This window comes from Pseudopipra pipra, chromosome 3 (assembly GCF_036250125.1).
Source record: "Pseudopipra pipra isolate bDixPip1 chromosome 3, bDixPip1.hap1, whole genome shotgun sequence".
Taxonomy (NCBI): Eukaryota; Metazoa; Chordata; class Aves; order Passeriformes; family Pipridae; genus Pseudopipra; species Pseudopipra pipra.
In genome coordinates this window covers 64,124,225-64,151,629 of record NC_087551.1, presented here as the reverse complement: position 1 = coordinate 64,151,629, position 27,405 = coordinate 64,124,225, and the positions used below count along the sequence as shown (strand labels likewise).

General features: G+C 38.4%; 1 protein-coding gene across 13 annotated transcripts in view; it reads right to left on the bottom strand.

The window, feature by feature from the left end:
• Positions 1-27,405, bottom strand: part of TRDN (triadin) — a 225,112-nt gene that overhangs the window by 100,607 nt on the left and 97,100 nt on the right. For 12 of the 13 annotated variants that reach the window (XM_064649630.1, XM_064649621.1, XM_064649624.1 and 9 more), the window contains 4 exons: positions 26,423-26,494; positions 15,730-15,765; positions 14,577-14,639; positions 13,671-13,733 (listed from right to left, as the gene is read on the bottom strand). In XM_064649630.1, coding sequence (XP_064505700.1) covers positions 13,671-13,733; positions 14,577-14,639; positions 15,730-15,765; positions 26,423-26,494 — 234 coding nt within the window. Of the gene's footprint in view, positions 1-13,670; positions 13,734-14,576; positions 14,640-15,729; positions 15,766-26,418; positions 26,495-27,405 lie in introns of all 13 variants that reach the window. The other variant, XM_064649623.1, reaches the window with a different exon arrangement.

Sequence of the window (27,405 nt, the reverse complement as noted above, 5' to 3'; positions counted from 1 at the left end):
TCTTCTACACTAGAGCTTTCTTGGCACAATACATGGAGGTGGATGTGAGAAGACGACTGGGGGTAAAAATTACACGGAAATTACAGGGGGAAATAAGGTTGCTATTCCCTAGATGAAATATGGTCAGCATACTCGACCTCCCCCACACAACACAATCTAAGAGTGACTAAATGGAGGGTGAACTGCAGTGAAGACTCTGCAACCAGGCCCTGTCAAAACCCTTGCAGAGGAAGGAACTTGGTGGTACTTTCTAGATGATATGCTGCACAGCAGCTTGAAACCAAGGGAAATAAAGAAAGATGTCCTGCTGTTGAATCAGCAACTGTGGCAAAATCACTTTCTTTGGACTGATGCATGTCCCCATCCCAAGGTTATTTCAGATACTATACTGAGATATCTGTCCCCAAGGTACGACCACCCCTCACTGACTAAAGTCACTCAAGCTCCACCTAAAAGTAAATAAATAGTATAAAAGTAAGTTAAGAACGGGAGAAGTTAGGGAAGACTCCATTGTAACTTCTGAGATCAACCAATGGACTGAACTTGTCTTCTCCCCCATAGGGGTGCCTATTTGGTAAGAACTGTACTCTATGCACGCTGAATGATTATCTTTTCAGTATATTGCTTTGAATACATTTTTGTTATAGATTATAAATCCAAGGGGGGAATTTTTTCTTCCCATGCTCCACTGTAAGAAAGATGGCGTTCAAATGGGAAGGGGGAAGGGGAGGCCATTAGCTTTACAAAAGATCTAGCCGGCAGAGCCACATTCCTAACTGATGGCCTGTCAAAGACTGGAGTGAAGGGGGAGAAGTTTTGATTTGGTAGCTGGCCCTCCTCACAAAGGAGAAAACAGTTTTTGGATCTCTCTCTGGAATGGAGACGGGGTCTGTGTGTGGGCATTCTGGAGAAAAAGCCTTGAGGCCAGTTTTTCTGGCTCCCAACTTGGTCAGTCCTGACCACTGGCCTTGGCTTGCTTGCAAGCTGCCCTTGTCTCCAGCCCGAACCTGCTGTGTTTTCATCGGAGAGTTTTGTGCTCACTGGGAGAAAGGGAGGAGCATTGAACACCGTCATCCGAGAACAACAGTGAGTTCCGTGGCGGTGGACTGCTTTTCTTTTCCTTTTCTTCTGTTGGGGGAAGGGTCCCCATTTTTTTTCGGCTTTTCCCGTGATCTGAGACAGCCTCCCCCCAGACCCCCGCATGGTGACTGCCAGAGCTCGACAGCGCCCCGTGCAGCCACCACAGAGCACTGCAGGCTCTGCACCTCCAGTGATCCAACAGCGCCTCTGCCAACTGTGATTAGAACCACGCTGAAGGATGGAGAAGTACTCAGACTGTTTCTTGTGTTTGAAGGGGACTTTTTGGGTACAGGACTATTGTCTAGTTGTTTTTTTTGTGTTCTGTTACTGTCCTTGCCAACATACATATATCTTTTAATAAAGGGTTGTTATTTCTTCTTTTTTTCATACTTCCTCGATTAGAGCCCCTTAATTTTGGATTTATAATTGCTGAAAGAGAGGAGTTTGGTCTATCTCATAACTCATCCTCTTTAGCAAACATTCCAGTCTTGTCAAACTGAGACAATTTTGCAGTCAGATACTATCACTGGCAATCCTTGAACCTTAACCTTAACCTTATTAATAAAGATTAAAGATTCTGTAAACTGTTAATGTGAGTCCTTCACAGGTGCTAGTAGTTGCTGGAAGTGGGTAAAGGTGTGGAGACTCAGGAGGGGGTCTCTCTTTTGTGACCCTGTACAAGTCGGTGAAACCTACCTCTGATCCGATGAACTGCTCAATGTGGAGTTCCCATAATGGGACACTGACAGACTGGTCAGGCACAAGGGTCTCAGCCTTCCTGGGGCACTGACAAACTAATCCAACATTAGGGGTTTAAGAAAATCTCCTCTTTTCATGTGACAATGGACAAAGATGGGAAGGGACATGCAGTTTCCTCTAAAGCTGATACATAGTGAACGAAAGAGGAAATCAGCCTTTCACTTAAGAGTCACCACATCAATTGCAATGAAGACAGTCTTAGACTGAGTCAGGTAAAGGAGAGACAAGGGAAAGACAGGAAAAGCTTATTTCTAACTCTTTCTCTCTTTGCATTTCATCTAATTTCTAGCTCTTGAACACTGAATCCTAATGATGTCCTGGAATGACACAACTGTTTGGTTTTGTTTTGGTATAAATAGTGTTACTATTCCTGGCTGAAGAACTCTTTAAACTCTAAAGAACTCTTTCAACACCATAGTGACCTTGCAGCCTCTGTACGTTTTTACAAAAGCAGTTTGGGGGCTCAGTTCTCACAGAAGATCAATGGGAATTATGTGCCTGGCCTTCTGTGATGTGTTTGTAAATCCCACCTGGTGCCATGCTACACTGACACACTTTGAAATCATATTGTTGATCACGATGATAATGGAGCACAGAATTCAAAGTCCACTGAGCGCTTTGAAGTTTCAGTGTATGACATATTCAAACTGCCTTTTGTCTTCTTTCAGGAAGAGACTCTCTTAATAGCCAGTCATATGGAGTCCATAGGAATTGCCTTTCTGCTGTGTTTGCATCTCTGCTGGATTTTTTGCCTTGTTGCTCACTGTAACCCTATTTTTATTCTTCTGTTTTTATCTGTTTGGGGAGATGCAATTTGATTTTTACTAAATAGTCCTATCTGTCTTGATGATTTCTGGAAATTCAACTAGAAAAGCAGACTTTTCGATTTTCCATGGAAGACTAAATACCTAGAGGATGACTACCAGTCATGTGTTCAGCTTACAAAGGCTTACAAAAGTAATGCAGAAAAGAATTTCTGTTTTTCCAATTGTCTCCAGTTGCATTCCTGCACTGGCTCTTCACTGCATTCTCTTTTAGCTTATCGTGTATCTCTTGAGGATACACCTCCATAATGCTCAAGGCTAGAACACACCATCAGGTTATCTAGTCTGACACTTTGTTGTCAGAGACTCCTATATTTCAGCTAGGCAACTTTTCAGGCTGATCTGTATCTTCCATTAGGTAAACAATCATCTTCTGCAGACACAAGGGAAAGCAATATCCACTCTGTGCTGTGGTAGTTTATCACTCTTAGTGTTAAGAACATGTACCTCATTTTCAGTCTGGATTCAGTCAGCTTCAGCTCCCAATCATTCATTCTTGTTTAACTCTCCCTTACTATATTAAAGGGAGCTATTGTAACCAGAATCCTTCTTTTTTTTTTTTCTACAATGGTGCTTAGTATCCACAATAACAAAGTCACCTCTTTCTGAAGAGATGAATAGAGTGGTTTATTCTTCTATGTGAAAAAATCCTTAATTTGTAAATAATTTGAGCGACTTTTTTCAGTTTTTTCTCCAATTTGGACATGCAAGTTCAGTCTCTTCAGTGCACTGTACACAGGTGATGTGTGGCCATGGTCAGTGTTTCCTGTTACAAGATTAGTAATTTCATGGCTGTATGAAAAAATATCAACCTCAATTTGCCATTACCTTGTCAGTTTCAAAGCTACTTTCCAGATATGAATGTAAGTGGCAATATAACTCATGAGGCAGTAGGGAATTGGGCCCTGAGGTTAGAAAGACTATATTTGGGTGTCACGAGAGAGCATAACTCAGAGTAATGGGATAAAATTAAGCAAGGGAAAATTTAGTCAGACTGGAATGAAGTACTTCTTAACTGTGAGATCTATTAGGTTGTAGAATAATCTTCTGTGGGAATTGATGGAGGTCTAGTTACTTCAGACATTTAGAACTAAACTTGTGAAAGCACTTAAAGATATTCTGTCAGGAATTATCCTGCATTGCCAGAAGGAAGGATCAGATGACCTAGTAGGTCATTTTCATCTCCAGTTTCTGTGATTTTTGTTGTACAAAGCCCCACAAACTGGCAATTTTTATCAAAGTCAAGAGATGCCACTAAACCCTGTGTCAGAGAAAAAAGTGAATTACATCATTTGCTGGTAACTGTTCAGGAATCCTAATCCAGTATTTCTGTGGGCCAGTAAAAACAACCAGTTCTGAGGGCTGCATGCATGGTTTGTGTCTGAAAGAAGAAGCATCTACTAATGCAAAGTATCAGGGGAAACAGCAAGTGAGTTATGAATAGGATCTCAGAGAAGAGGAGTAGGAAAGAAAAAATCAGAATGGGCCTGACATGCCTAATAATGTCATGAGCAAGTTATTAGTCAGGAATGGATCAGCCTGTAATAGAGTAGATGAAACCTTAAGCTGCAGTCATCCAGATGGGAAAATTGGATGGTTTGTATAGGCTTTGATGTATGGGCATTGATTCATATCATTCATATTATCAATTGAAGTCATAATTAAGACGAAACCAAAACCGGGGTCTTTGCTAAGGGTTGAACAACAAGCCAAGTCATGATCTCTACAGAAATATACTAGTGGACAATGAGTCTAGCAGAGAAAGCTGTCAAAAGAATATCAGTAAATAACACATTAGAGAAGGATCACACAGTTCTAAGCTCCATAAGTTGTTTTTCCTTGTTTTTTGTGTGTGTGTGCTTTAAAGTGGTTTGTTCCTAAATTTGCTCTCAACTCATAACACACAGCACTCCCTCAATTACTGCCTTTATTCATTCATCTGCATGAGGAATCACTAGACAACTCATTGCTTAATATTTCTGTTGCTTAATTTTTGTGTTTGTCTCTTCTCCTTATCTCTCTAAACCTATCTGCAAATAAAAAACAACAGGTTCCTGTACTGGGTTTGGGTGGGATTTAGGAGTTAGTTTTCCTCATAGCAGACTGTATGGTGCTGTGGTTTGGATTTGTCGTTCAAACGTTGTTAAGACATCAATGTTTGGCTATTGTGCTGAACAATGTTTGCACAGCACCAGAGCCTTCTCTTTTTCCCACTCTGCCTGCCCCTACTGGAGGCTGGGAAAAGGTCAGGAGGGGACACAGCTGAAATAAATTCACCAAAGATGTATTCCCTACCCTATAATGTCAAGCTCAGCAATAGGAACTGAGGGTAGAGGAAGAACAGGGGAAGGGTGGCCTCTGCTCCAACTGGCTGAGCATTGGTCTGCTTGGCAAGGTGGTGATTGCCATTGCATCACTTGTTTTTTTCCTCTTCCTTTCATTTATTAAGCTGTCTTTGTCTCTACCCATGAATCTTTTTCGCTCTTCCTATTCTCTTCCCATCCTGCTGGTGGGTGGGGAGTGAACAAGCAGCTGTGTGGGTGTTTAGCTGCTGGCCAGGATCAACCCAATATAGTGCCTTTTTCTCGTTAAAAAAAAAAAAAAAAGGCAAAGAAACAGTCAGACAGAGTTCTACCTCTCAAACCTCTGTACCTTCTACATGCTGTAGCTGTCATTCTGAAAACAGGTCTGGCCAATCCAAAATACACGATAACACTTATATGTGCACCCAGTTCCTCATCAACACAGTTTTTACCTTTTCCTCATATTTTGTCTAATAAGCTACAAGAAAATTTGTGAATAAACATTTTTTTTTTTTCTATACATGACCAACCACTTTCAAAATAGCTTAGGCTCTTTTGTTCTGTTTTCACAGTTCCATTTTGTCCCTGTAAGTAACCTAAATTGAGACAGCCTCCACATTTAACTGGCTATTGCAGATGTTATATCAGGGCTTCTTCCGAAAACACCCATCACTGATATCTGCTGACATCTATCACATTAGGGAACATGAGGCACATAGTAGTGCCCAAGCTGGGCTGCTTACAGCTGTTAGCCACTCAACTGGAAATACACTCTTGGCAGAGGGCAGGACAGAGTGAGGAATTTCAAACCCTGCTCTTGAGAGACAAAAGAGACGTTTTCCTACGAATATGTGCAACCCCTTTGCTCAGCTGAAAAATCTGAGATCAACATTTGAATCCCAGATTAAACATTCAATCCATTGCAGATGGATGATCCCAAAGCAGTTCAGGTACTGTGATGTGCACCTACTTCCCTAGATCAGTGGATTAGCCAACTATGCTTTTTTTCTGAGTTTTAACTTATGTCATAAGTTAATTTTTACTTTGCTGGCAGTAATACTGAAAGCATTTGCATTCCAAAATATTTCTTCTGAGAAGAACGTCACATTCAGATGACATTTTAACATATTTATAGCCATGAAAGCAGCAGGATAAGAAGTGCAGGGAGATAAGTAATAGGTTCATCATTTCATTGGAAAACTCTTTAAATAGCCTCATTTGAGAACAAACAACAAAAAACCCCCAGGCATATAGGTTGAAAGAAAAAGATAATTTGCCACCAGGTGTCAGTAGTTGTTTTTTTATTATAATGAAAGGTTTAATATCAACATTGAAAAGGTAGCAGTTAAGCCAAGGAAGTCACAAAATTAAATGGATTTTTTTAATTGTTTTTCAGACCAGGAATTTAAAAATGATCAAGGGAATTTGTCTTCCTGCCTGTATAAAGAACACTGTCTGTGTATAAATTTATCTTTTCCCTCCATTTTCTATTAAATCATTGGGGTTTTTTTTCAAATTACACTGTCCTTTAAAGAAAAGAAAGTAGAGTTGATGCAAATGCATCTGTGGTCAACTCATGCAAAATGTCACTAGGACCTGATAGGTCTTGTTTATTTTTGTTTGCTCACCTCCACTCTGCTCTACCTATGTAGTACTAACATCCTTCCTCCAAAGTATGGTTAAAGATAGACCTTCCCCCCAGCTACTTGATCTCATTGTGTGACAGGGTAGCAAGAATAGCCTGGTTAACCCGGTTCTGCGGCAGTCATAAGGTTCTGTTTTCAGCTTTTATGTTTAAGATTTACTTTTAGATTGTTTTCTTCATGGCTGGAGAGGGAGTTCACTTGATTTTTACAGTGACATAATTAAAATGTACCTCAGCATTTGTAACTTTAAACCCCCAGAGACTTTTCCTATTCAGGAGGCAAAGATTTACTCTGTATCTAAAGAGAAACATCACCACTCCCCTCCTCAGCTAACACTGACTGGTGTGAAACATATGACACGATGTCATGCGTCACAGATACATCTATACCATATTCATATCTTTATCAATGATCTGTATGAAGGGATCAAGTGCCCCCTCAGTCAATTTGCAGACAATACCAGGTTGGCCAGGATTGGTGATCTGCTTGAGAATAGGAAGGCTCTGCAGAGGGATCTGGACAGGCTGGATCAGTGGGCCAAGGCTGATGGTGTGAGGTTTAACAAGCCAAAGTGCTGGGTCCTGGGCTTGGGTCACAATAACCCCATGCAGCACTACAGGCCTGGGGAAGAATGTCTGGAAAGCTTCCTGGTGGAAAGGACCCGGCATTGTGGGTTGATAGTGGCTGAACATGAGCCAGGAGTGTGCCCAAGTGGTCAAGAAGACCAATGACACCCTGGTCTGTATCAGAAATAGTGTGGCCAACAGGACTAGAGAAGTGATTGCCCTTCTGTACTTGGTGCTGGTGAGGTGACACCTTGAAACCTCTGTTCAGCTTTGGGTCCCTCAGTGCAAGAAAATCATTGAGGTGCTGGAGTGTGTCCAGAGAAGGCCAATGGAGCTGGTGAAGGGGATGGAACAAAAGTTTTATAAGAAGCAACGGAGGGAGCTGGAGTTGTTTAGCCTGAAGAAAAGCAGGCTCAAGGGGGACCTTATCACCCTCTACAAATAGAAAGGAGTTGATCTCTTTTTCCAGATAACAAGCAACAAGGTGAGAGGAAACAGTCTCAAGTTGCACTAGGCTGAGGGAGATAAAAATTTCTTCACTGAAAGGGTGGTCAAACATTGGAGCAGGCTGCCCAGGGAAGTGGTTGAGTCACCAAACCTGAGTATTTAAAAGGTATTTAAAAGATATTTAGATCATAAAATCATAGAATCAGCTGGGTTGGAAGGGACCTCTGAGGTCATCAAGTCCAACCCTTGATCCAACACCGCTGTGGTTACTAGACCATGGCACTAAATGTCACATCCAGTCTCATCTTAAAAACCTTCAGGGACAGAGAATCCACCACTTCCCTGGGCAGCCCCTTCCAATGCCTGATTATCCTTTCTGTAAAGAATTTCTTCCTAATATCTAACCTAAACCTCCTCTAGAACAGCTTAAGACCATGCTCTCTTCTCTTACTGATAGTTGCCTGGGAGAAGAGACCAACTCTCACCTGGATACAACCTCCTTTTAGGGAGTTGTAGAGAGTGATGAGGTCTCCCCTGAGCCTCCTTTTCTCCAGGCTGAACAACCCCAGCTCCCTCAGCCTCTCTTCATAGGACTTGTGTTCAAGTCCCTTCACCAGCCTCATTGCTCTCCTCTGGACCTGCTCCAACACCTTGATATCCTTTCCGAACTGAGGGGCCCAGAACTGGACCCAGTACTCCAGGTATGGCTTCACCAGAGCTGAGTAGAGGGGAAGAATCACTTCCCTGGTCCTGCTGGCCACACTGTTCCTGATACAGTCCAGGATGCCATTGGCCTTCTTGGCCACCTGGGCACACTGCTGGCTCATGTTCAGCTTCCTGTCAATCCAAACTCCCAGGTCCCTTTCTGCCTGGCTGCTCTCCAGCCACTCTGTGCCCAGCCTGTAGCGCTTCAGGGGACTGCTGTGGCCAAAGTGGAGGACCCGGAACTTGGCCTTGTTGAACCTCATCCCATTGGAATCAGACCATCCCTCCAGCCTGTCCAGGTCCCTCTGCAGAGCCCTCCTGCCTTCCAGCTGATCGGCACTCACCCCCAACTTGGTGCCATCTGCAAATTTGCTGATGGTGGACTCAATCCCCTCACCTCAATCATCAGTAAAGATATTAAACAGAACTGGGCCCAACACTGATCCCTGGGGGACACCACTAGTGACCAGACACCAACTGGATGCAGCACCATTCACCAGCACTCTCTGGGCCCGGCCCTCCAGCCAGTTCCTGACCCAGCACAGAGTGCCCCTGTCCAAGCCGTGGGCTGCCAGCTTTTTCAGGAGTATGCTGTGGGAGACAGTGTCAAAGGCTTTGCTGAAGTCCAGATAGACCACATCCACAGCCTTCCCCTCATCCACCAGGGGGGTCACCTGATCATAAAAGGAGATCAGGTTGGTCAGACAGGACCTGCCCTTCCTAAAGCTGTGCTGGCTGGGTCTGATCCCTTGTCCATCCTGTAGGTGCTGTGTGATTGCACTTAGGATGATCTGCTCCATAACCTTGCCAGGCACTGAGGTCAGGCTGACGGGCCTGTAGTTTCCCAGGTCCTCCTTGGAGCCCTTTTTGTGGATCGGTGTGACGTTTGCCAACTTCCAATCATCTGGGACCTCCCCAGTGAGCCAGGACTGTTGATAGATGATGGAGAGCGGCTTGGCAAGCTCTTCCACCAGCTCCTTCATCACCCTAGGATGGATCCCATCTGTCCCATAGACTTGTGAGGATCCAAGTGGCTCAGCAGGTTGCTAACTGTTTCCTCCTGGATTACAGGGGGTTTATTCAGATTCTTATCTCTTTCTACAAGCTCCAGAAGCCAGCCGTCCTCAGGACAACCTGTCTTGCTGTTGAAAACTGAGATAAAGAAGGTGTTAAATATCGGCCTTTTCCTCATCTTTGATAACTATATTCCCGCCCATGTCCAATAAATGTGGTGCTTAGGGATATCATTTAGTGGGACTTGGCAGAATTGTGCTAAGAGTTGGACTAAATTATTTGGAAGGTCTTTTCCAACCTAAAATAGTCTATGATTCTGTGATAGAGGCATCCTCAACACCAGATGTACAACCACTGCAACCTAGTTCCTTGATTTAGAGAGGAGATGCAATGTTGCTTTGTAAGGGCTTGTATGTTCTGTTGGAGGCATGCACGTATCAGCACAACAAAATACAAATCAAATTCATGCTGCCTGATCTGAGTGGATCTGTACACCAGAACTGCTCAGGAAGGTACCTGCGTTTGACTCCCTTAAAAGGTTTTTCACTGACGTCAGAACCTAGGGATTCTTGAGCACTGTTCCAGCTGATAAGGCCTTATGCTTTGTAGCAAAAACATTTTCTTCCTAAATATCAGTTGCATTTGCTGATGTCTGTGGTTTATCATTAGGGAAATAGCGAAGGTGTATAAAAATTCGGGTTCTTTAATCAGATAGCTTTGGTTTAACTTTCAGAAGATATGTATGAACAGAAGAAAAATATGTGAATAACTGGCCTGGATTATATGTCTGTACCTGATTTTCCCTGCGGGGAAAGTGGAGAGAAAGACACTGACTGTCTTTCTAAAGTGTTGCTAAGATATACTATCAAAAAAATGCAGGAATAAAGGAAGGAAAGATCATCAATGACAGCTGAGCAGACCATTAGTTAGGAAATGGTATGATGATCCAGGCTGACATTTTTGTTGCTTTGTAAACTCATTTATTACCCATGTTATTTGTTCTGAGAATCAAAACAAAATGGGAAAGGAGTTTGCAGCAATCAGATTTAAAGGCTGGTGTGAACATCATTTCTAGGAAAGCTGAAACAGAAGGAGCAGAGAAGTTCCAGATTGTTGAGTTTCTGGGAAAGAGACCATCAGAAACATTTTGCAAGCAAACTATGAGTGGCTGAATACATCAGTCTCTGGATATTCATTTTCATGTAGTATTGGACACCAAAGCTTTAACAGAGAAGGCCCCCTTTCTCAGTCAAATTACAGGCTGGACCCCTCCAAGCTGATGTGTCCCAAGCACTGGGATGAACTCTGGGAGAGCCTGGCAAAGGCTTGTCTCTACCAAGGTGTAACAAGCCCCTTCACAGGGATTTGGAGATGCAGCTCCTTCTGTATCCAGAGTAGCACTGGAAAGATTTTTGTAAAATGTTTTGAAGTCTGACTGTACCAGACCCTTGTGTCTGATGATTATGTTTGTTCAAGTTAGACCTCTGAGTTTGTAACAATGGAATTATCTATTTTTCAGAACAATTAACACAATGCTATTGTACAAGCTGGAGGTTGGAGGATTAATGTGGTTTTATCTACAATGCACTTTTAAAAGCTAATTAAGAATCATTCAGTTCGCTCTGTACTAAAGACTGAGAACATTTCACACTAGATGACTCTTGATCCTCTGAAGGAGGAGAAAGAGAGGGGGAGAGAGAAAGAGAAATGGATGAAGAGAGAATTGTAGAAAGAATGAGCTGGCATGCAAATAAACAAATACATCATAGAGATGCAGTTAGCAGAAAGCAATAAAAAGAGTAATTCTGGTAACACTAGAGATAAAATTGTCTCTTGGACCAAAGGGCTAATCTAAACTATTAATCTGCAAATATAATCAGTACTTGAAATTACAAGTTTTCCTTGTTAAAGGAAGAGATATGGAAAGGAATAAAGAGAAGTGCTTCTCTAAGATCATTGTTTTAGAGATGTTTTTGTCACCTAGTGTTTACAGAGCATCTCCTCCTCCTCCTCCTCTCTCTCTCTTGTGCCTGACATTCTGTATATGGGGAAAGCCTGGTTAACGGGCCTCCTGTCAGAGATGGGTCTTCTGGGAGAAAGTATGCAAGCATGTGGAGCAGAAGTGGCTCTTGAGTGCCAGAAGGACTCCGGAGCAGAAGGAGCTGCCTGCTGGTACAGGGAACGATGTGGGTGTTGGTGAGAAGGCAGCTTGCCCCGCAAACACCTGGGCTTCAGGGATTGTAGGTGTCAGGGGAAGCAAAATGAGGCACAGAATCAGAGATATACAGAGGCAATGCAGAATTGGAGAACCAGGGCGAGGATTTTATTTTCCATGCAGTGGTCTCTGCCTAGCCTTTTAAAGGTAAGAAAATTGAAAGCTGTTTCCTGCTTTTGGATGCTTATCTATGCTACTGCTGATTCAAGCACTTGGAGGTTCATTTTCTGTCTCTGTCCAAAGCATGTAAATACTATCAGACATTGAAGTGCCTCATTTCAAAACAGGGCTATGCACTACTATTCTGTTGATCAAATATGGCAATTATTTCAGGTTTAAAACCTTTTAGGGATAACAATAGGTGCTGCCAACCAAAGCTAGAAAGTACACATGCATTCAGAGCAAGCTGAATTAGGAACAACAGTAACATGTGTACGTAGAATATATTATGGATTACCATCCTCTTGCACAAAGGCTAGTAAACTCTTCAAAATGCAGCAACCTACAGAGCTAATAAAAGGGATAGAAATGTGCAGATGTCTCAGTTTGTCTAATTTGTGTCTTTCTAGCGTTGGTAGGATGACTCACTGGATTTAGCAACTGCTTGTGAAGATGAACATATTAATAACTTTATGCTGTAGCTCTGCCATAAAATGTAATCTTTTACAATTCTGTATTCTCAAGTGAAATACAAGCTTAGAATCAGAACAAAATTAGAAAAGATATGTGAATTGTCAGCTTATTTTCTTTTAAGACCTGTGTTTATACATTTAAACATGCAACTTAACTTGGAAAAGAGTATTCCCTTTCTACCCCATCCCTTCTCTGGTGTGTACAACTCCCTACTATGAAAGACATATTTAAATATGGGGCTACCAGGATAGTTGTCCAAGGTAATTTGTGTAGGTTTATATTGTACCAAACACAAATTATCATTTTTCTTCCCATCCATAAAAACTTGAATAAGAAAGCTTATGCAGACCTTGTATGATTCAATGGCAAAGAAACCAGCTGCTTATTGACATTTGCATATGTAATCCACAATATTAGTAAACAATTAGATATAGATCCTTTTGGCTTTTGATAACATTCAACAGATTTGAATAATTAGAAAACAGATCAGAAGGTTTCCCTTGAGGATGTGGTAAATACAGCCGAATCTTTCAGTCCTATTTTAAACTTTTCTCCATGTTTTTAGGCATTACTCTAATCTACAGAAAGGTTAATCTGAGTACTTGATGGTTTGTAGAGGGTTATATGGAAAAGTGAGTGACAAAACAGCAAGTAGAATCAGTGTTTCTAGGTATTCAGATGATGACCAAACCACTAAACTGATCATTTTGTTTCTCTTTGATTTTAATGAGACAGTTTCACAGATTGTGTAACTTACTGCTGCATTTGTGCATTGAACATACTTGGAAATTTACTGAAATAATGGGAAAAAAAATTACAAAATTTTTAATGTAGACTAGACCCAAATGTTGATTTCTAATCTTATGGAAAAATCTATCTTTTTATGCATGACAGTCAACTATGTTTAGGACATTCACTAACACTAACTTTTAAAAAATTCTTTTCTGGGCATGAATAAAACCTCAGAAAGATAACTATATATTTTCTACCACATTTAGTGGTTTGATATGTTAATGTTTCTATTTACTACTTAAGCTTAAAATGAGCTATATTTGTAAAATAATTCATGTAAAAAGCTATGCTGGCCATTCAATCTGTTCATACCATGCACCCTTTGAAGCTACTTAGGCCTTTGATTGATTTAATGTATAAGGAAAAGCAGTGTTTCTAATGTTTCTGTAAAAATCCTAAACTCATAGAACTGGAAATTACATGTTTTATATATTTATATATATAATATGCATAAAATATGTATATATGTCATATGCTAAGCCACAATATAATATAATAAATATAAACATATATATCTATATAAATATACTGTGATATATCTGTATCTATGTATCCATATCTCCCACCTGGATTCTTAAATGATAATGAATTACATGCACCCTTATCTCAAAAGCTTAAAACTTGAAAGTTCTTATGCTAAATAGTCAGATATTAACTGCAGAAAAAGTCCAAGTTCAATTTCTTACCTGCTTTTTTAATTTCAGGGACAGCTGTCTTCTCATGAGTTTTCTCTTTTTTTCCTGTTTTTTCTAAGATTTAATTAAAGAAAGTAATTTGTTATGCTAGAACTCTGAATCATACACTCAAATATGTAGTCAGCCAAGTCCTGGTGGGCACATGCTGAAAAAAGTGTGACTTATTTGGGAGTTTAGTTCAGATTATTCCCTTATAGCATTTGCAGCCAACTAGCCACAGATCAATCAGGTGAAAATGAAAATTAATCAGTATGCATCAACTATGGATGATTTGGACCCTTAATAATTCATCAAAGGCTAGATGAAAATCATCAGTGCATGACTGTGGCACTTTTTAGCTTAAACTCCAGCAGCAATGAGATCATTAAAAAATAATTAATGACTTAAATATTTTTACATGCAACAAGACCTTAGTGGATTTCAGATGCTTCCTGGGAATGAATGATCAAAATATTATTTAGATGGATATCATGGCTCTGCAGTTTGGTCACTGCAAGTTTCGATTCTGATTCTATAAAATAAATAAATAAATCTAACCCACTTTTGGAAAGTGATGTACCATGAATCGAATTATATCTTCCGTGAGTTTTGTGTATTGCAGTATCACTATGTCCTACTATATACAGACTCTATTAAATTGTTTAAAAAGCCCATAAATGGCCGCAAAACAAGACATTTTATTTGTCAGAAAATAAGTTTGGAAAATATTAGATGCTGAACACATCAGACATTAGATACTGAAGAAGTGGTAACATGCAAACAGTGGCTAAGTAACTAAGAGAAGGACAGTACAGAGCCAGAAGCATAGGATTAACACATCAGAAAAACAAAGAGAAATGAACCAGGAGTGTGAGTAAAAGCTGAATACGGCCAGTGAGAAACATCTCCAACTCATACCTTTCATCTTTGTTTCAGTCCTACTCCTTTTTTCATCAGTCTTCTTCTTTTCCTCTTTTCTCTCTAAAAAAGGAAATAGAAGTTCAGCTTACTATTTTTACATAGATACACACACACAGACATGTATGTTTGTATGTATGTATACATTTGGGATGGGATTCCTTCACTAACTGCAATACGTTCTAGATTTGATAAGCTGGTCACTTACTACCAGCAGCTCAGAAAGACAGCTTAATACTCTGAGAGTGAATGTGGTGCTAAGGATAGAACTGGAACAAGTATGTACACCAGATTATTACTAATTAGTAACTACTAATTCAGGAAGTTATGCCCATTAACATGGTGAAACTAAGAGTTTATTGTGGTGACTCAATAGCCATGCACCTGTTCTGCTTCTTTTGTAAAGTCTAACTGAGTGGAAGCAAAACTTGAAAGTGGTACTTGGGAAAAAGTGTAGAATGCCATGAAAAGCCTGCATATACAATATATCTTTATAACACCTTTTATGAATTGAATCTTTGAAACTGTCATTACAGGACTTCAGCTATTCACAGAGAGTTGTTGTTAAAGTATCATTACAAAAGAACATGACTTATTCTTTTAAAAGCATCTGCCTCTACTTTGTCAATTAATTGAACAACAGTAGCAATAAGGGGAATATTTTTCCTTTTTTTACAACAAGCTACAACGATTTAATTACTAATTTCATTAATGTTTTTAATTAGAAAATTGAGAGTTCAGTAGAGGATATGAGGAAGCTGTAATTCTTACTTTTCCTTTGGGAAATGAATTCCTTTTTTGATGGGGAAGAATACAAGAATACAAGAGTAGCTAATCTAAGTGCTCTTTTTATTGCTCATCCATGAAAAGCCAAATTTGTTACCGTCAGGTTGCGCTGCATGGCTTTGGGTGTTGATGTAGTTATACATAGAGAAACTAAAATTTTGTGATGTTTTATTGTGTGTGGATAAGAAACCAAGTTTTACTATCTTACGAAAGAGAGAACCATAAGCCTTGAAGCAAGAGTCTTTTCTTTAATTGAAAAATATTTAAGGTATGGAAGTCTTTTCAGATCCAAGAAGAAAATATAATCCTATCCTTTGCATAAATTAACATGAAGACAAGGGAAATATAATAAAAAACAACAACTTACTTTTCACTTCTCTAGGTACCACAATAGACTTTTCTTCTGCATGGAAAAATATACACAAATAAGGGAAAAAAATAATCTGTACAGCATTTTCCTAAACCAAAATAAATATATACAAATTTGATTTTTGAAAAATTTAAAAATTGCTGGCTTTATAGAGTACATGAATTCCACAGTCTGTCCATGGTGGTTTCATAAATTTTTTATTTTGCCTATCTTGGAGGCAATGTATTTACCAATATTCAGGGTCTCCCCAAACCACACTTGTTCTGATTTTCTGACAATAGGATTTAATGTTAAGCATAATCTTGATGCATTACAGCCCTTTCTACTTTAAACAGATTTGTTCAAGACATTTCCCTAGTTGTTGTCTTCAGAAAATGAAACAGAAAATCCTTACATGCATTCTACAGAATATTTCTCTTGGTGTTTTATGTGCTTAGTTCTTCAGGAGTGTGCTTTGTGACACTCAGGTTTCTTAGACATGTATAGAGCATCAGAGCTGTGTTCACCCTCCACAAACTTGCTTGGAGCTTCATTTTCTTGTATATTTGAATATTTTTGTTATTGGCTATCTCTAGGGTTCCAAGGAGTCTCTCTCTCTCTCTCTGTCTCTCTCTCTTTCTGACACACCGTTTGAGAAACTTGTGCTAGGAACTGTGGATGGCTCCTCAAAATGGAAGTCTCTCAGCTTCAGATTTCACCTAAGCTGTTCCACAGCTCCACTTACCTGTGCAACCTGACTTTCATTGTTTCATTTCCACATGTAATGTAGAGCTCTTCTAATTTCTAAAATGTGGTTTATTTATTTGCTTACTCTGCCTGAATTAACCCAAACTGTTAAACATACCAATTGTGTCAGTTACTGTTAGAAAAGAGTTTCCTTCTGCCTTTCTTCCATTAGCCTTTACCCTAGGAACTGTAGGCTGAAGTGCTACCGGTACTTCCGTAATTTCCATTTTTTTTTAGTTAGATCGATTTTTTTGCTTTCTTACACTTCTGATGCTAGGTGATGCACAAGAACAATTTGTAAGCCCAGGTCTTTACAACAAACAAGATTCTTTTTAACCCAAGATGATTTCTGCTTTTGAATTTGTATAGTTTTGCATGCTTCTGGGGCCCAGAAAAGCCACATGAAATCTGCCTCGAGTTTCATAGCAAAGTTCAGAGCCATATGTGTCTTGAGAGCCATGAGCTGAGGCATGGAGCTTTGAGAAATGGAGCTTTGTATGGAAGCTGTACAGGAAGTAGCGAGAATTTTTAGTGCAAATAACCTAAAGCAAAGACGACTACGTCCCTTCATTGCTAAGTCATTCTAACAATTAATCCCACTGACAAAATTTTCTTTCATCAAGCTCTCAAGCTGCATTATTCAGAATGTCCAGGCAGCCTAGAGACATCTGTATTCATTATGAAATTTCTGGAGGATGATTACATAGAAGTATTAAAGGAATGTGGCCCCTATTTCCAATTTGCACTGCCTAATTGCAAGATGTATAATCTCGGTCAAGTTTGAGAAAAACAGTCACAGGGCTTCCATTCACATCTCAGCTGCATCTAGCTCCATTGCTGTCCCTCACAGATACTACTGAAAGAAGTTTATGTAAATGAGAGTGATGGACTTGGTAAATGGGTATTATGGAGAGCTATTGCTGATTTAACAAAGTGATCCCATTTCTTGAATAAATTTATTTCCTCTCAATTTGAGTAGCTCACATTTAAAATGTTGTTTATTAAGTGTATATTTAGCACCAGCAAAACTTGTAATTTCTGAAGCAGTAAATGTAGTGGGCTTTCTCTAGATATGTACACAGATAAATTAAGAGGCAGAGCAAATAATTAAATAGGAACTTAACAAGTCTTCTGCACTGTAAAACATGATCCCCACCTGTTAATTGAAAGGACTTATTTTTTTAGCTAAGAGCACTAACAGAGCTACAAATGACCATGGATCAACTGCATAAAGAAGGATCATAATATCCACAAACTGTGGGTTACACAAGGCAAGACAAGGTGCTTTCAATGATTCAACATTGACCACAATATAGAATTCAAGTGCAATTGACTACTGAAAAATCTATTGTTATTGCTCCTGTTTCTTGATAATGTAACTAATGATATTTTTTTTCACCATGTCCTAGTTAGAGCAGCCAGGACCAGTTCATCACTGTGTGGGTGTAACCCAAACTATGTATTCTACACTCCATGTCATTTCCCAGGAGTTGTTAACAATAGACCATTTGCACCAGCTGCTTAGAGCACACCTGACCCCTCAGGCTATAAGATGGGTGTTAAGAAGCCTGTGAGATAGGAGGATATTTCTATCCTCACACCAATGATTCAGGTTTGATAACTCCCCTCTGGGGAGTCATTAGCACCTCCACACCCAGCCTGAGGGGTCATGTCTGCTAATGACCCATCAAGGATCCCAAAAATATCTCACAATTCACAATCACCCATTGTGGAACTCCCTGCCCTGGGGGAGGTACTGGACATTCCCACTCGAACCTGAGTGTATATAATCTTGGGGTCTTGGAACTTCTGGGCCCCACTCGTTGGATCCAGAGGAGGACCAGAACCTTGACCAGACTGTGACCAGCACTCTCATCAACAGGTTTTCCTTTCCTTTTACTTTGGACTCAGGGGGATCAGTATGGGGCTCAGCACAGGGGCCAAAGAACACCATTCTGTTCCTGCCCCAGGATGCTGGGTTATACACCTGGTTTTTGTGGTTTAAAACCAATTGTTTGTCTGTATAATTGTATTTATTGTATTATTTTTATTAAATTGTAACTTTGACTTATAATCTCTTTTGAGTTGGGCTCATTTCTCCTGCCGGTTTACGTTTAAACTAGCACACACCAGGAGCACTAGTCCTGAACCACATTTTACAGATAGGGTTTAAGACATATGGGTACAAAAAGACCTCATCTTCAAAAGCCTGCAATACCTTTACAAGAACGAAATAGGGATATATGCAGCTGTTAGAGTACATGACAGAATCAGTCAGCCAGGCAAGCAATGGACTTTTCACTTAGTCAAGGCTTTTTTTTCTGTAGGCTCTGGCAGAAGTTGAGCTTTACGTAGAATAAGAAGTACAGTGATCACAAGAAATGTGAATTAAAGCAGTGATGTACTACTGAATGGGAAATTCAGGTAAATTTTTTCCTGGGTGAAAAATAAAAAGAAGCAGGATAGAATAGTTTTCCTGAGAAGTGACTGAATTGAACAGCCATTAGAGCAAAGAAGTATCTAAGATGGAATTATTTATTTTTGAATAAGGGGTGAAGGAGTGGGAGAGGAGATAACAGAAGCATGTTAACAATGCAGTACTTGAAAACAGGCCTTGTGAGACTGGTCTGCTACTGTGCCAGCAATGAGTGGAATCTAAATTTAGAGATGCTCATGAGTTACTGGGCATAGTGTCATGGGAATGCTGCACAGGAACTGGAAGAAGAAGGTGCTCTGAAAGTTTCTTCTCTGAATTGCTCCTGATGGTTCATGTGTTTATGGAAAGACTGACTCAAAGGAATTGTCATCTCATCTCATCTCCTCTCAGAAACCAAGGTAAGGAGGGCAGCAAAATACAGCCACGGATTCCTTCTTGTGGAGAGGCTTGCATACAGCAAACACTGACTAGTGGGACTGAATGCCAGAAGTCTGGGGATGTTTTGGTTCACCAAAGCTTTCTTAAGTTCAGATACTTATGTAGGGCTTATCTGCATTTATCTAAAACCCTGTTGCCAGGAAATCTCAAGAGAAAAGCTCTTGTGAGAGACTTTAGATATTGCCTGATTTTGTGAAATACTACAACAGCTTTTCTTGCCTACTGATTCTCATCCTGGCAGAACTGAAGAGCAGCAAAGATATGTGTATACTCACATACAAACCAGAACAAAACAAACATTTACTTAGCTTTTCCTGAGAAACCATAATTCAGACTGAACACACTTAATTCTGTTTTTCTCCAAACAGCTCTGTACATCTGAAGATGTCACTGGGATAATTTTAAAAGACCATTCCTTATTAATTTTGAGGGAATTACAGTTGTTCTTTGTTTTACTGGTGACTGCAATACTTTTCCTGCTGAACTCAATGAAAGTTTTGCTGTTGATTTGAGTGGAATTTGGATACCCTTTTAAATATTAAAATAATTAGTTGTGTTTCAGTTTTCGATGATATTTCTTTCCCCTTTGTGTTTTGCTTTGAGTGGAGACTGACAATGACTGGTTAGTTGCACTTTCGATTCTAAACAATTTAACACATTCACAAAATAAGGCCCCTTTAGGGTTACAAAGCTTCTGGAGGAATGGAAAAACAATGCAAGGAAATATTTCTGCTTAGTTTAGGGTGTCATGGAAACTCATAGTTTTAAGATTAAGTCTAAATTTCAATTAAAAATTTACCCCAGCTGTCTCTTTGAAAAAAATCCCTTTCTGTGTCCTTGTTGGTCCAGTTAATTTCTCTATGAGAAATAGTTCTCTCTAGATTCAGCCAAACTACAGAAAGGTCAAGAAAGATCAAAGAAACCTAAATAATATTAAAGTTCTTAGAATTGCTTCTTTTAACACACAAACACATACACATGCACACACGCATACACACTCATATGTTCTCTCTAACTTACAGGTGAATGCTTAGGCCAAAATGAAGTGCATTTTTTTGCAAAGCTCTGTTTAAGTGGCACCTTTTTTTTTTTTTTTCAGCAGAGGAATGAAATACAATTTGTTCTCATATCGAACAAGTGAGATTATTGAGGCACATGGATAATTGGAGATATAGCAGAAATCCTAGGCAATTTCTCCAGCTTGACTTTGCTTTTTGAAACTGCTTTACTGTTTTCAAATCCCAATCTGAAACACTATTTGGCAGCTGTGAAGATTGCTTATGGAGATATTTTTGAGGTCTGCAGAATCTATGTAATAGCAGTACCATGCTTGAAATTCCTAATGTTTTCATGTGACCTACATAAATGTTTCTCATTTCTTCCTGTAGTGATTATAGGCTCCTTTTTAATGGCTCTGTTGAATTAAGCATCAGAACTGTTTGCTAATAGCATGAAGCCATATGTTGCCCTCACTAAAAAACACAGTGGGGAGCAAAGGGATAAAAATACCAGTGCAATGAAGCCAGAGCATGCATGCCAAGAGAAAAAAGAGAGGGCAGGCCAATTTACAAGACAAGACTAGCAATAGGAAATCCACTGGACAGTGGTCAATGGCAAACATGATGCAAATATGATTTGACAGAGAATTAAATTCCCAGGGGAACACTGACTTGTGGTACAACCTTCACTAGAGAGAGCCAAACCAACACAGCTAAGGCAGCAGAGTTAGCCTTCTCCATCCTTATGACTAACATTCCTACTAGGCAACATGAATCAACAGCAGCACCAATTGTGTTACCAGTGCTGGGAAGGATATTGTTGCCACTTTTTATGGGGCATGCTTTTGAGCAAGAATGTCTGAGTTTTATTAATGGGATGATGAGGTTATGCAGGACCTCTTCTGCGAGAGTTTCCCTTTTCTTTCCAAAGAAAAATGGAATTTCTGCTTTTGAAAGCCCAGAGAATCTCAACCAAGTAAGTATTTTCCATTTGCAGGTACAACATATGCAAAATATTATTGCTTTTCTGTAACATTTAAAAAGCACTTGAAAAAGTTAAAATAATCTTCAGAGCTAATTGTTTTTATTTTATTGGGTAGATTTTGGTGAATATTCAAAATGTATAATCTAATATTGTAAATTTTATTATTATTATTATTATTATTAATATTAATGATGAGAAAACAAAATAATATGTCTAATCAAAATAGACATGTCTTCATAAATATCTTTCTACATTTGAGTAAGTTTTTTTCTAATGTCTGTTTAACTTTTTGTATTTTATGCTAGAATAAAAGTAGTACAGAAGAACCTCATGTCATTAAGGAAAATGTCAAGGGCTTTTTAAAACCATGACAATTTAGGTTTTTTCTTCATCTCAGCTAAATCATTAGAATGTACTGCTTATATGTCTAATCTAAATCATTAAATAAGTCACTTTGAAACCTTGTTCATATTATTTCAAAGGTTTTACTGTCTTCAGTACAGACTCATGGAGATTTAAGGCCCATGTTTCTCAAAAAACCTTGTTATGCTACATATAATGTGTTAAAGCTAACCAAACTGTTCCATCTAATAACCTAGATTAAAACCTAGCCTGTTGTATTGTGCTATTTCTCGTAGCACTATTTTTCTCTCTTTTTTTTTTTTTTATTTTTATTCTCTCTTGGATTAAAATTTATCAGAAAATGGATTTTTATCCTCAACTCATGTCAGTACTATTAAGAATACTTCAAATTGGAATAATTTTTTCAAAATTGTGCTTTTTGGAAAGGTTTTGGTTGTATCTTGAATCCCTGTCTTTCACTGGAAGGATTTTTTTTTAAGGTAATTGATTTTATAGTACAAAAGAAAAAAACGAGTTTTTTTATAGAACAATCTTTGTACAGAAGAGAAGGCAGACATCGACAGACTGTACAGAAGCAGATTGATTTGTACAAGATTTATACACTTCTATACATCAAGGAAGCTTTGTCAAAATTTGTATTGACTTTAGTAATTTAAATATTCTTGGCTATATCCTGTAATATTATATTCATGAACAGAGGTATAGACTAGAAATTCTTAAGATAGTCTGATAGTGTGCATTCTATACAGCACTAAACATAGATGTATTTGCCAATTCAGCCTCCACGAGAGTTTTGGAGGAAGTTAAACATATTTCACAGCAATTCACTTTATTGCCTTCTGCAAAATTTGTCATTAGAGGATTCAAACAGTGACCTAGAAAAAAAATCTTTTCCTCATAGGTTCCCTGAAGATGCTACAGAAACTTTAATTTTTTTCTTTTTTCTTTTTTTATTCATTTAATATCACAAATACCAGCAAGATGGCAAGGAACAGCTGGTATACTTCAGTCAAAGAAGGGGGATGTGTCAGAGCCTGTCAAAATGCATTAACAAATCAGAATGGTTATGTTGATGACTCTTCCATGATCAATGCTATCCTACTCCAAGATACAAACACAGAGTTCTAGGACAATACAACCTGGAAAATCATACTCAGATACAATGCCATTCCGAGGTTTTTCATGATACAGGGCTCTTCAAAGTGGTACAAAGCAAAGTCTATTTGAGACCATATGTAATATTCATTAAGATTCCTTCCACCAGGAGAAACATTTTGATAAAGGCTTCTCACAAAAGTGCTGTGATCTTGTGAGAAGACAAAGACATGCTATTCTGGGGCAATTAACATGAAGCCTTATGGATAACTACCTAAGCCTCTGAGCTTAGTTTTGACATTTCTTGTCTAACTACAGCATCTTCCTGAGAGATTACCCTGCCATGTCAGAGAGCTTAACATGAGAGGACTATCAGAAAGGAGAGACCTTCTTAAATGAATGGGGAATGGAGGAAGCTAAAAGATATGTGAGCTGAGTGAAAAAGTCAAGACCTGAGAAAGAGAATCACAGAGGATCAGTATACACTGCAAAGCAGTTTTAGGATGCCAGTGAATAGCAAAACACAAGAAATCTAGAGTTAAAAGAGGTGGAGAAGAGTACAGTCAAGGAAGAAGAAACATATTAAAGTCAAAGTTCAGGGAGCCATGGAGAACTGATCTGTTCAAATTACAGGTGACACCAGTGTCCTCCCTAGATGGCAGCATCAGAGTGTCAGCTAAACTGAGAGCGCTGTTCCCAAGTCCTTGTGAAAGCTCCAGAAGAAGATAAGATAAAGAATTTAGAAGTTATTTCACTTCACAGTTTACCAAACAAGGTTTCCAAGCTTGAAACCTAGGTAGAAGGTAGGTATCAATGCCTTTCTCTTCACAAATTTCCTTTTCCTGTTTCTCTTGTTTACTGTTACAGGATCTTTTGTTTCATTTTGTTATTCTCTTCTGTTGGTGACCTGGAACTTCAAACTCTTCATTGAACTTTGACGGTAAGATCTTTGAAAAGAGCCAAAGAACCATGAAATAGGAGAGCAATGATCTGTTCTTTTTCTTTCTGACTGGATGAATACAAAGTATTTTGCGTTTTGACCAGGAGATAGCTGAAAATTTCAACTCACATACACACTTTAATGCCATTTATTGAATACTACTAGAATATAGTATACAAACTGGTATTGTCTTACATAATTACCCCTTTTCCCAAAAATTTACTGTGGAGGTGAAGGAAGAGCAAATGGCAATGGCAAGGAGAGAAAGTTTGAGTTTTAATACATAATAACAATATGCTCTTTTTCTAAGACCTCAAGAATTCAGCAGAACATAGTCTCTACAGGGCATAGGATAGTATCCAGGAAAAGCTTTCTATTTGAAGGTATCAAAAAATCTAAAAATTCTGGAGATATCTGGCACATATGCTACCACTATTTTTACCTTATCAGAAAACAAGAGTGGTCCAAGATTACGTAAGAAAGCAGTGGCAAAACAGAGTAAAAGTGAAAATGTTGCTCTAGAAAAAGAGTAAGATCCTTCACCAGTGGCATGATTATGTATATAGTGTCTGACTATCACTGAGTTGGAAAGCCCAGGGTGTAAATAGATTGGTTTCATAAATTTCCTGTGGGTTAACCATTCCGTTACTTCCTACCATTTTATCATTTTTTTTGGAGCTGGTTTCTTCTGTCAGAGGCTGGGCCAGTCTTTCATGTTATAAAAAGTGCATTTCTCAATTAATAAATGCTTCAACTTATTCCCTTTTCTGTGAACTTAATATACTATCTTCAATTATATTTTTGATAAGAAGGATCTATGGTTCAATCTGCCCCTTCTCCTGATCAGGGCTATTTAGTGATGTACCAGTCATAAAGGTGTGTAAGCACTAAGAAGTCACATGCAGATGTCTCTTTAGCTATTTCAGAGATTTATATTTCTCTACCTAGTCCTCTTTTTCCCTTATGATCTTGTGCCAAATATTCCCATAAATTACTTATTTTTTTTTCCTCAGGGCTGAAATAAAGCTTCAGGGTTTAGGGTTTCTAAAGGCAGTGTGACATATTTTCTCATATACGGAAAACACAGAATAGCACAATATAACAGCTTTTCACAGTAGCATTTTACAAGTAATTCTGCCTTCTTCATTTCCTTTAAAACTCTTGCATGAGCAGTATTGTATCGCAGTGACCAGCCTTCAGCTTTAAAGGAAATTCAGTTTTATGGTTCTGAGCAGATCATCTGCCCCCCCAATTTGTTTGCCAAACGGGTATCTAATTTACATTCCCAATTACCTCAATTGCACACATAAACGAGCTAATGAAACACACAAATGTATAACTGGTCATAAATAGTAATTTCTAAGTGCAATTGCAGTAATTGCATGCTCCTCATGATTTTCAAAAGCAAGAACCTAATGTTAATTTAATGCTAGTTCATCTTGTATAACAGTTATATTTAAAGCAGAAGTTTATCACTCAGCAAATGTGGCAGTCTTGTTCTATTATGTCTTTTTTCCATTACGGTTAATTGGTGGATAACAGTGTTTAACATTGCAGGGACTTCTTTCTACTGATAAGCACGGATCAGGCATTTTCCTAAAATAAACAGGACTGCAAATCTATTTATAAACTACATTGTGTCACAATAACTGCAGTTTTACACTCCTTTAAACAACATAGTTAAAAAGAAATATTCATTTGAGGTAACGAGATTTTGGGGAAAGAGATAATAAGCCACATAACTATTTTTGTCCAAATGTTCTGGTCACAATAATCACATCCCAGAAATATCTAATTAACATATCTGTTTTAGTCACAGGTCCTGCCAAAATCTAAGTCTCATTTTCTGTTTCCAAATGCAGTTAAATCTTGTAGCTCTCGTTACTTATTCTGCTGCCATCCCATCTGTTTTTCTCTTAGACTACAATTGATTTCTGGATAATGTAGAACTAAGACCTCTATGAGAGAGATTAACAAGTGCTGTGGTGTGACTGAATTACTCTGAAGTATCATATGAAAACTTCTATATAATTACATGAAAAGAATCATGTGTTATTAAATTTGTATTACTAAAGTGTATGATATAAAGACCAAGAATGTATATTGCAGTAGTAGTTCTAAGTCATTGGATGTAGTCCATTTTAAAATTAAAATGCATATTTCAACCACTTTTCTGTTATGGTTAGACTATAAACAATATAATTCAATGGCAGGGATTATGTTTTAATCTTTTGAAGGTAAGATCTGACTTTGTATTTGTCTTTTACTGGTTTTAACAATAGAAATAGGGTTGATAAATGCAGAGCCAGAAATATTATGTTCATTATTGCAGATAATGCACAGAAACACTACTGAATAACAATAGCTGAAAGAGTAATCCAAAGTATATTAAGAGGATAATGTTGATTATGTTTATAGTTAGATAACAATTCATGGCTGAACACCATTCAAAGCATTTTACATATTAGGCCTCAATTCTGTAATCTGTTTCACTCAGGAAATCCCCGAAGCCATCTGTGGATGGCTACTACCATAAGGAACACTTAGGTATTGTGCATATTTCAGTGTGCCATTCCTGTCCCAACCCTAATTATTAGATCAGCTTTGTAATATAGGTTATACTTACAAAAAATAAAAATAATAATTAAAAAAATCCATTAGGACAGATAGTCAAGTTAATGAGAAGAAGAAAAAGTAGAAAAACTTGCCGTCAACAGCTGCTGGTTTCTTTCTTGGACTGTGTTCTAGAAGAAGACGAGGTGGTACAAATTCCTTATGTCCTGCACACAAGTATATGGGTTAAGAAGCATAGAAAATGTATTCACTAACAGGCTGAGCAGTTTCACTGGGAGACTGAACTCCCTTCAAAATTGTTCATGTTTAAAATATTACACTGTGCATAAAAGCTATTATCTTTCTGACACCTTAGGAAGGAAATGTATTTCTCAACAAACAAAGTAATTTATTTTTAAGAGACATATTTGAAATCAATGAAGTCTAGGTGACTCAAGCATATGCTGAAATACTTACAGTTTTATTTTTCTTCATTAGACTCAAAACTGAACTATAATACTTTGATAATAGGGTTACATATTCATGATGCCTCTTCTACAGTAAAGGCTTATTTTCTTCTGTCAAACAAATGATCTTCAGCAGTTCCCTATAGTCCACTTATTATGAACTCCTTGAAACACTGGTAAAAATGATGATGTTTCTCATCCTTAAGGGCTATTCTTAATTAGGCAATACCAACCACGTCATGCATTGTAAACACTGAGGTCCTGGTTCCAGCTGCTGGTTGAAACACCTCTACTCTCTCAGACTGTTCAACTGGGACTTTCTGTACTGTCTCAGCCTACGTGCAGATATCATGCTTTATAACAAAATATTTTTCACTTTATTTCTCCAAAGATTCTCAAGCCGATTTAGCCTATTCTTATTACTTACACTTATTTTCTAGTCTCTAACATGTTTTCAGTCTCATTTCCTTTTAATTCCTTTCTCTGACATTTATTCTCAGTAGCTATCATGTCATTGTCATTTGGAAAGTACATTTTTTTTGAGACATGAGAAATAAAATTACGTAGTTAAATATAATATTGATTCAGTCTTATGTACCAGCACACATTCACTGCACCAGAGTCCACATGCAATCAGGCTGTTAAATCTCAGCTCCAACTCCACATCAGAA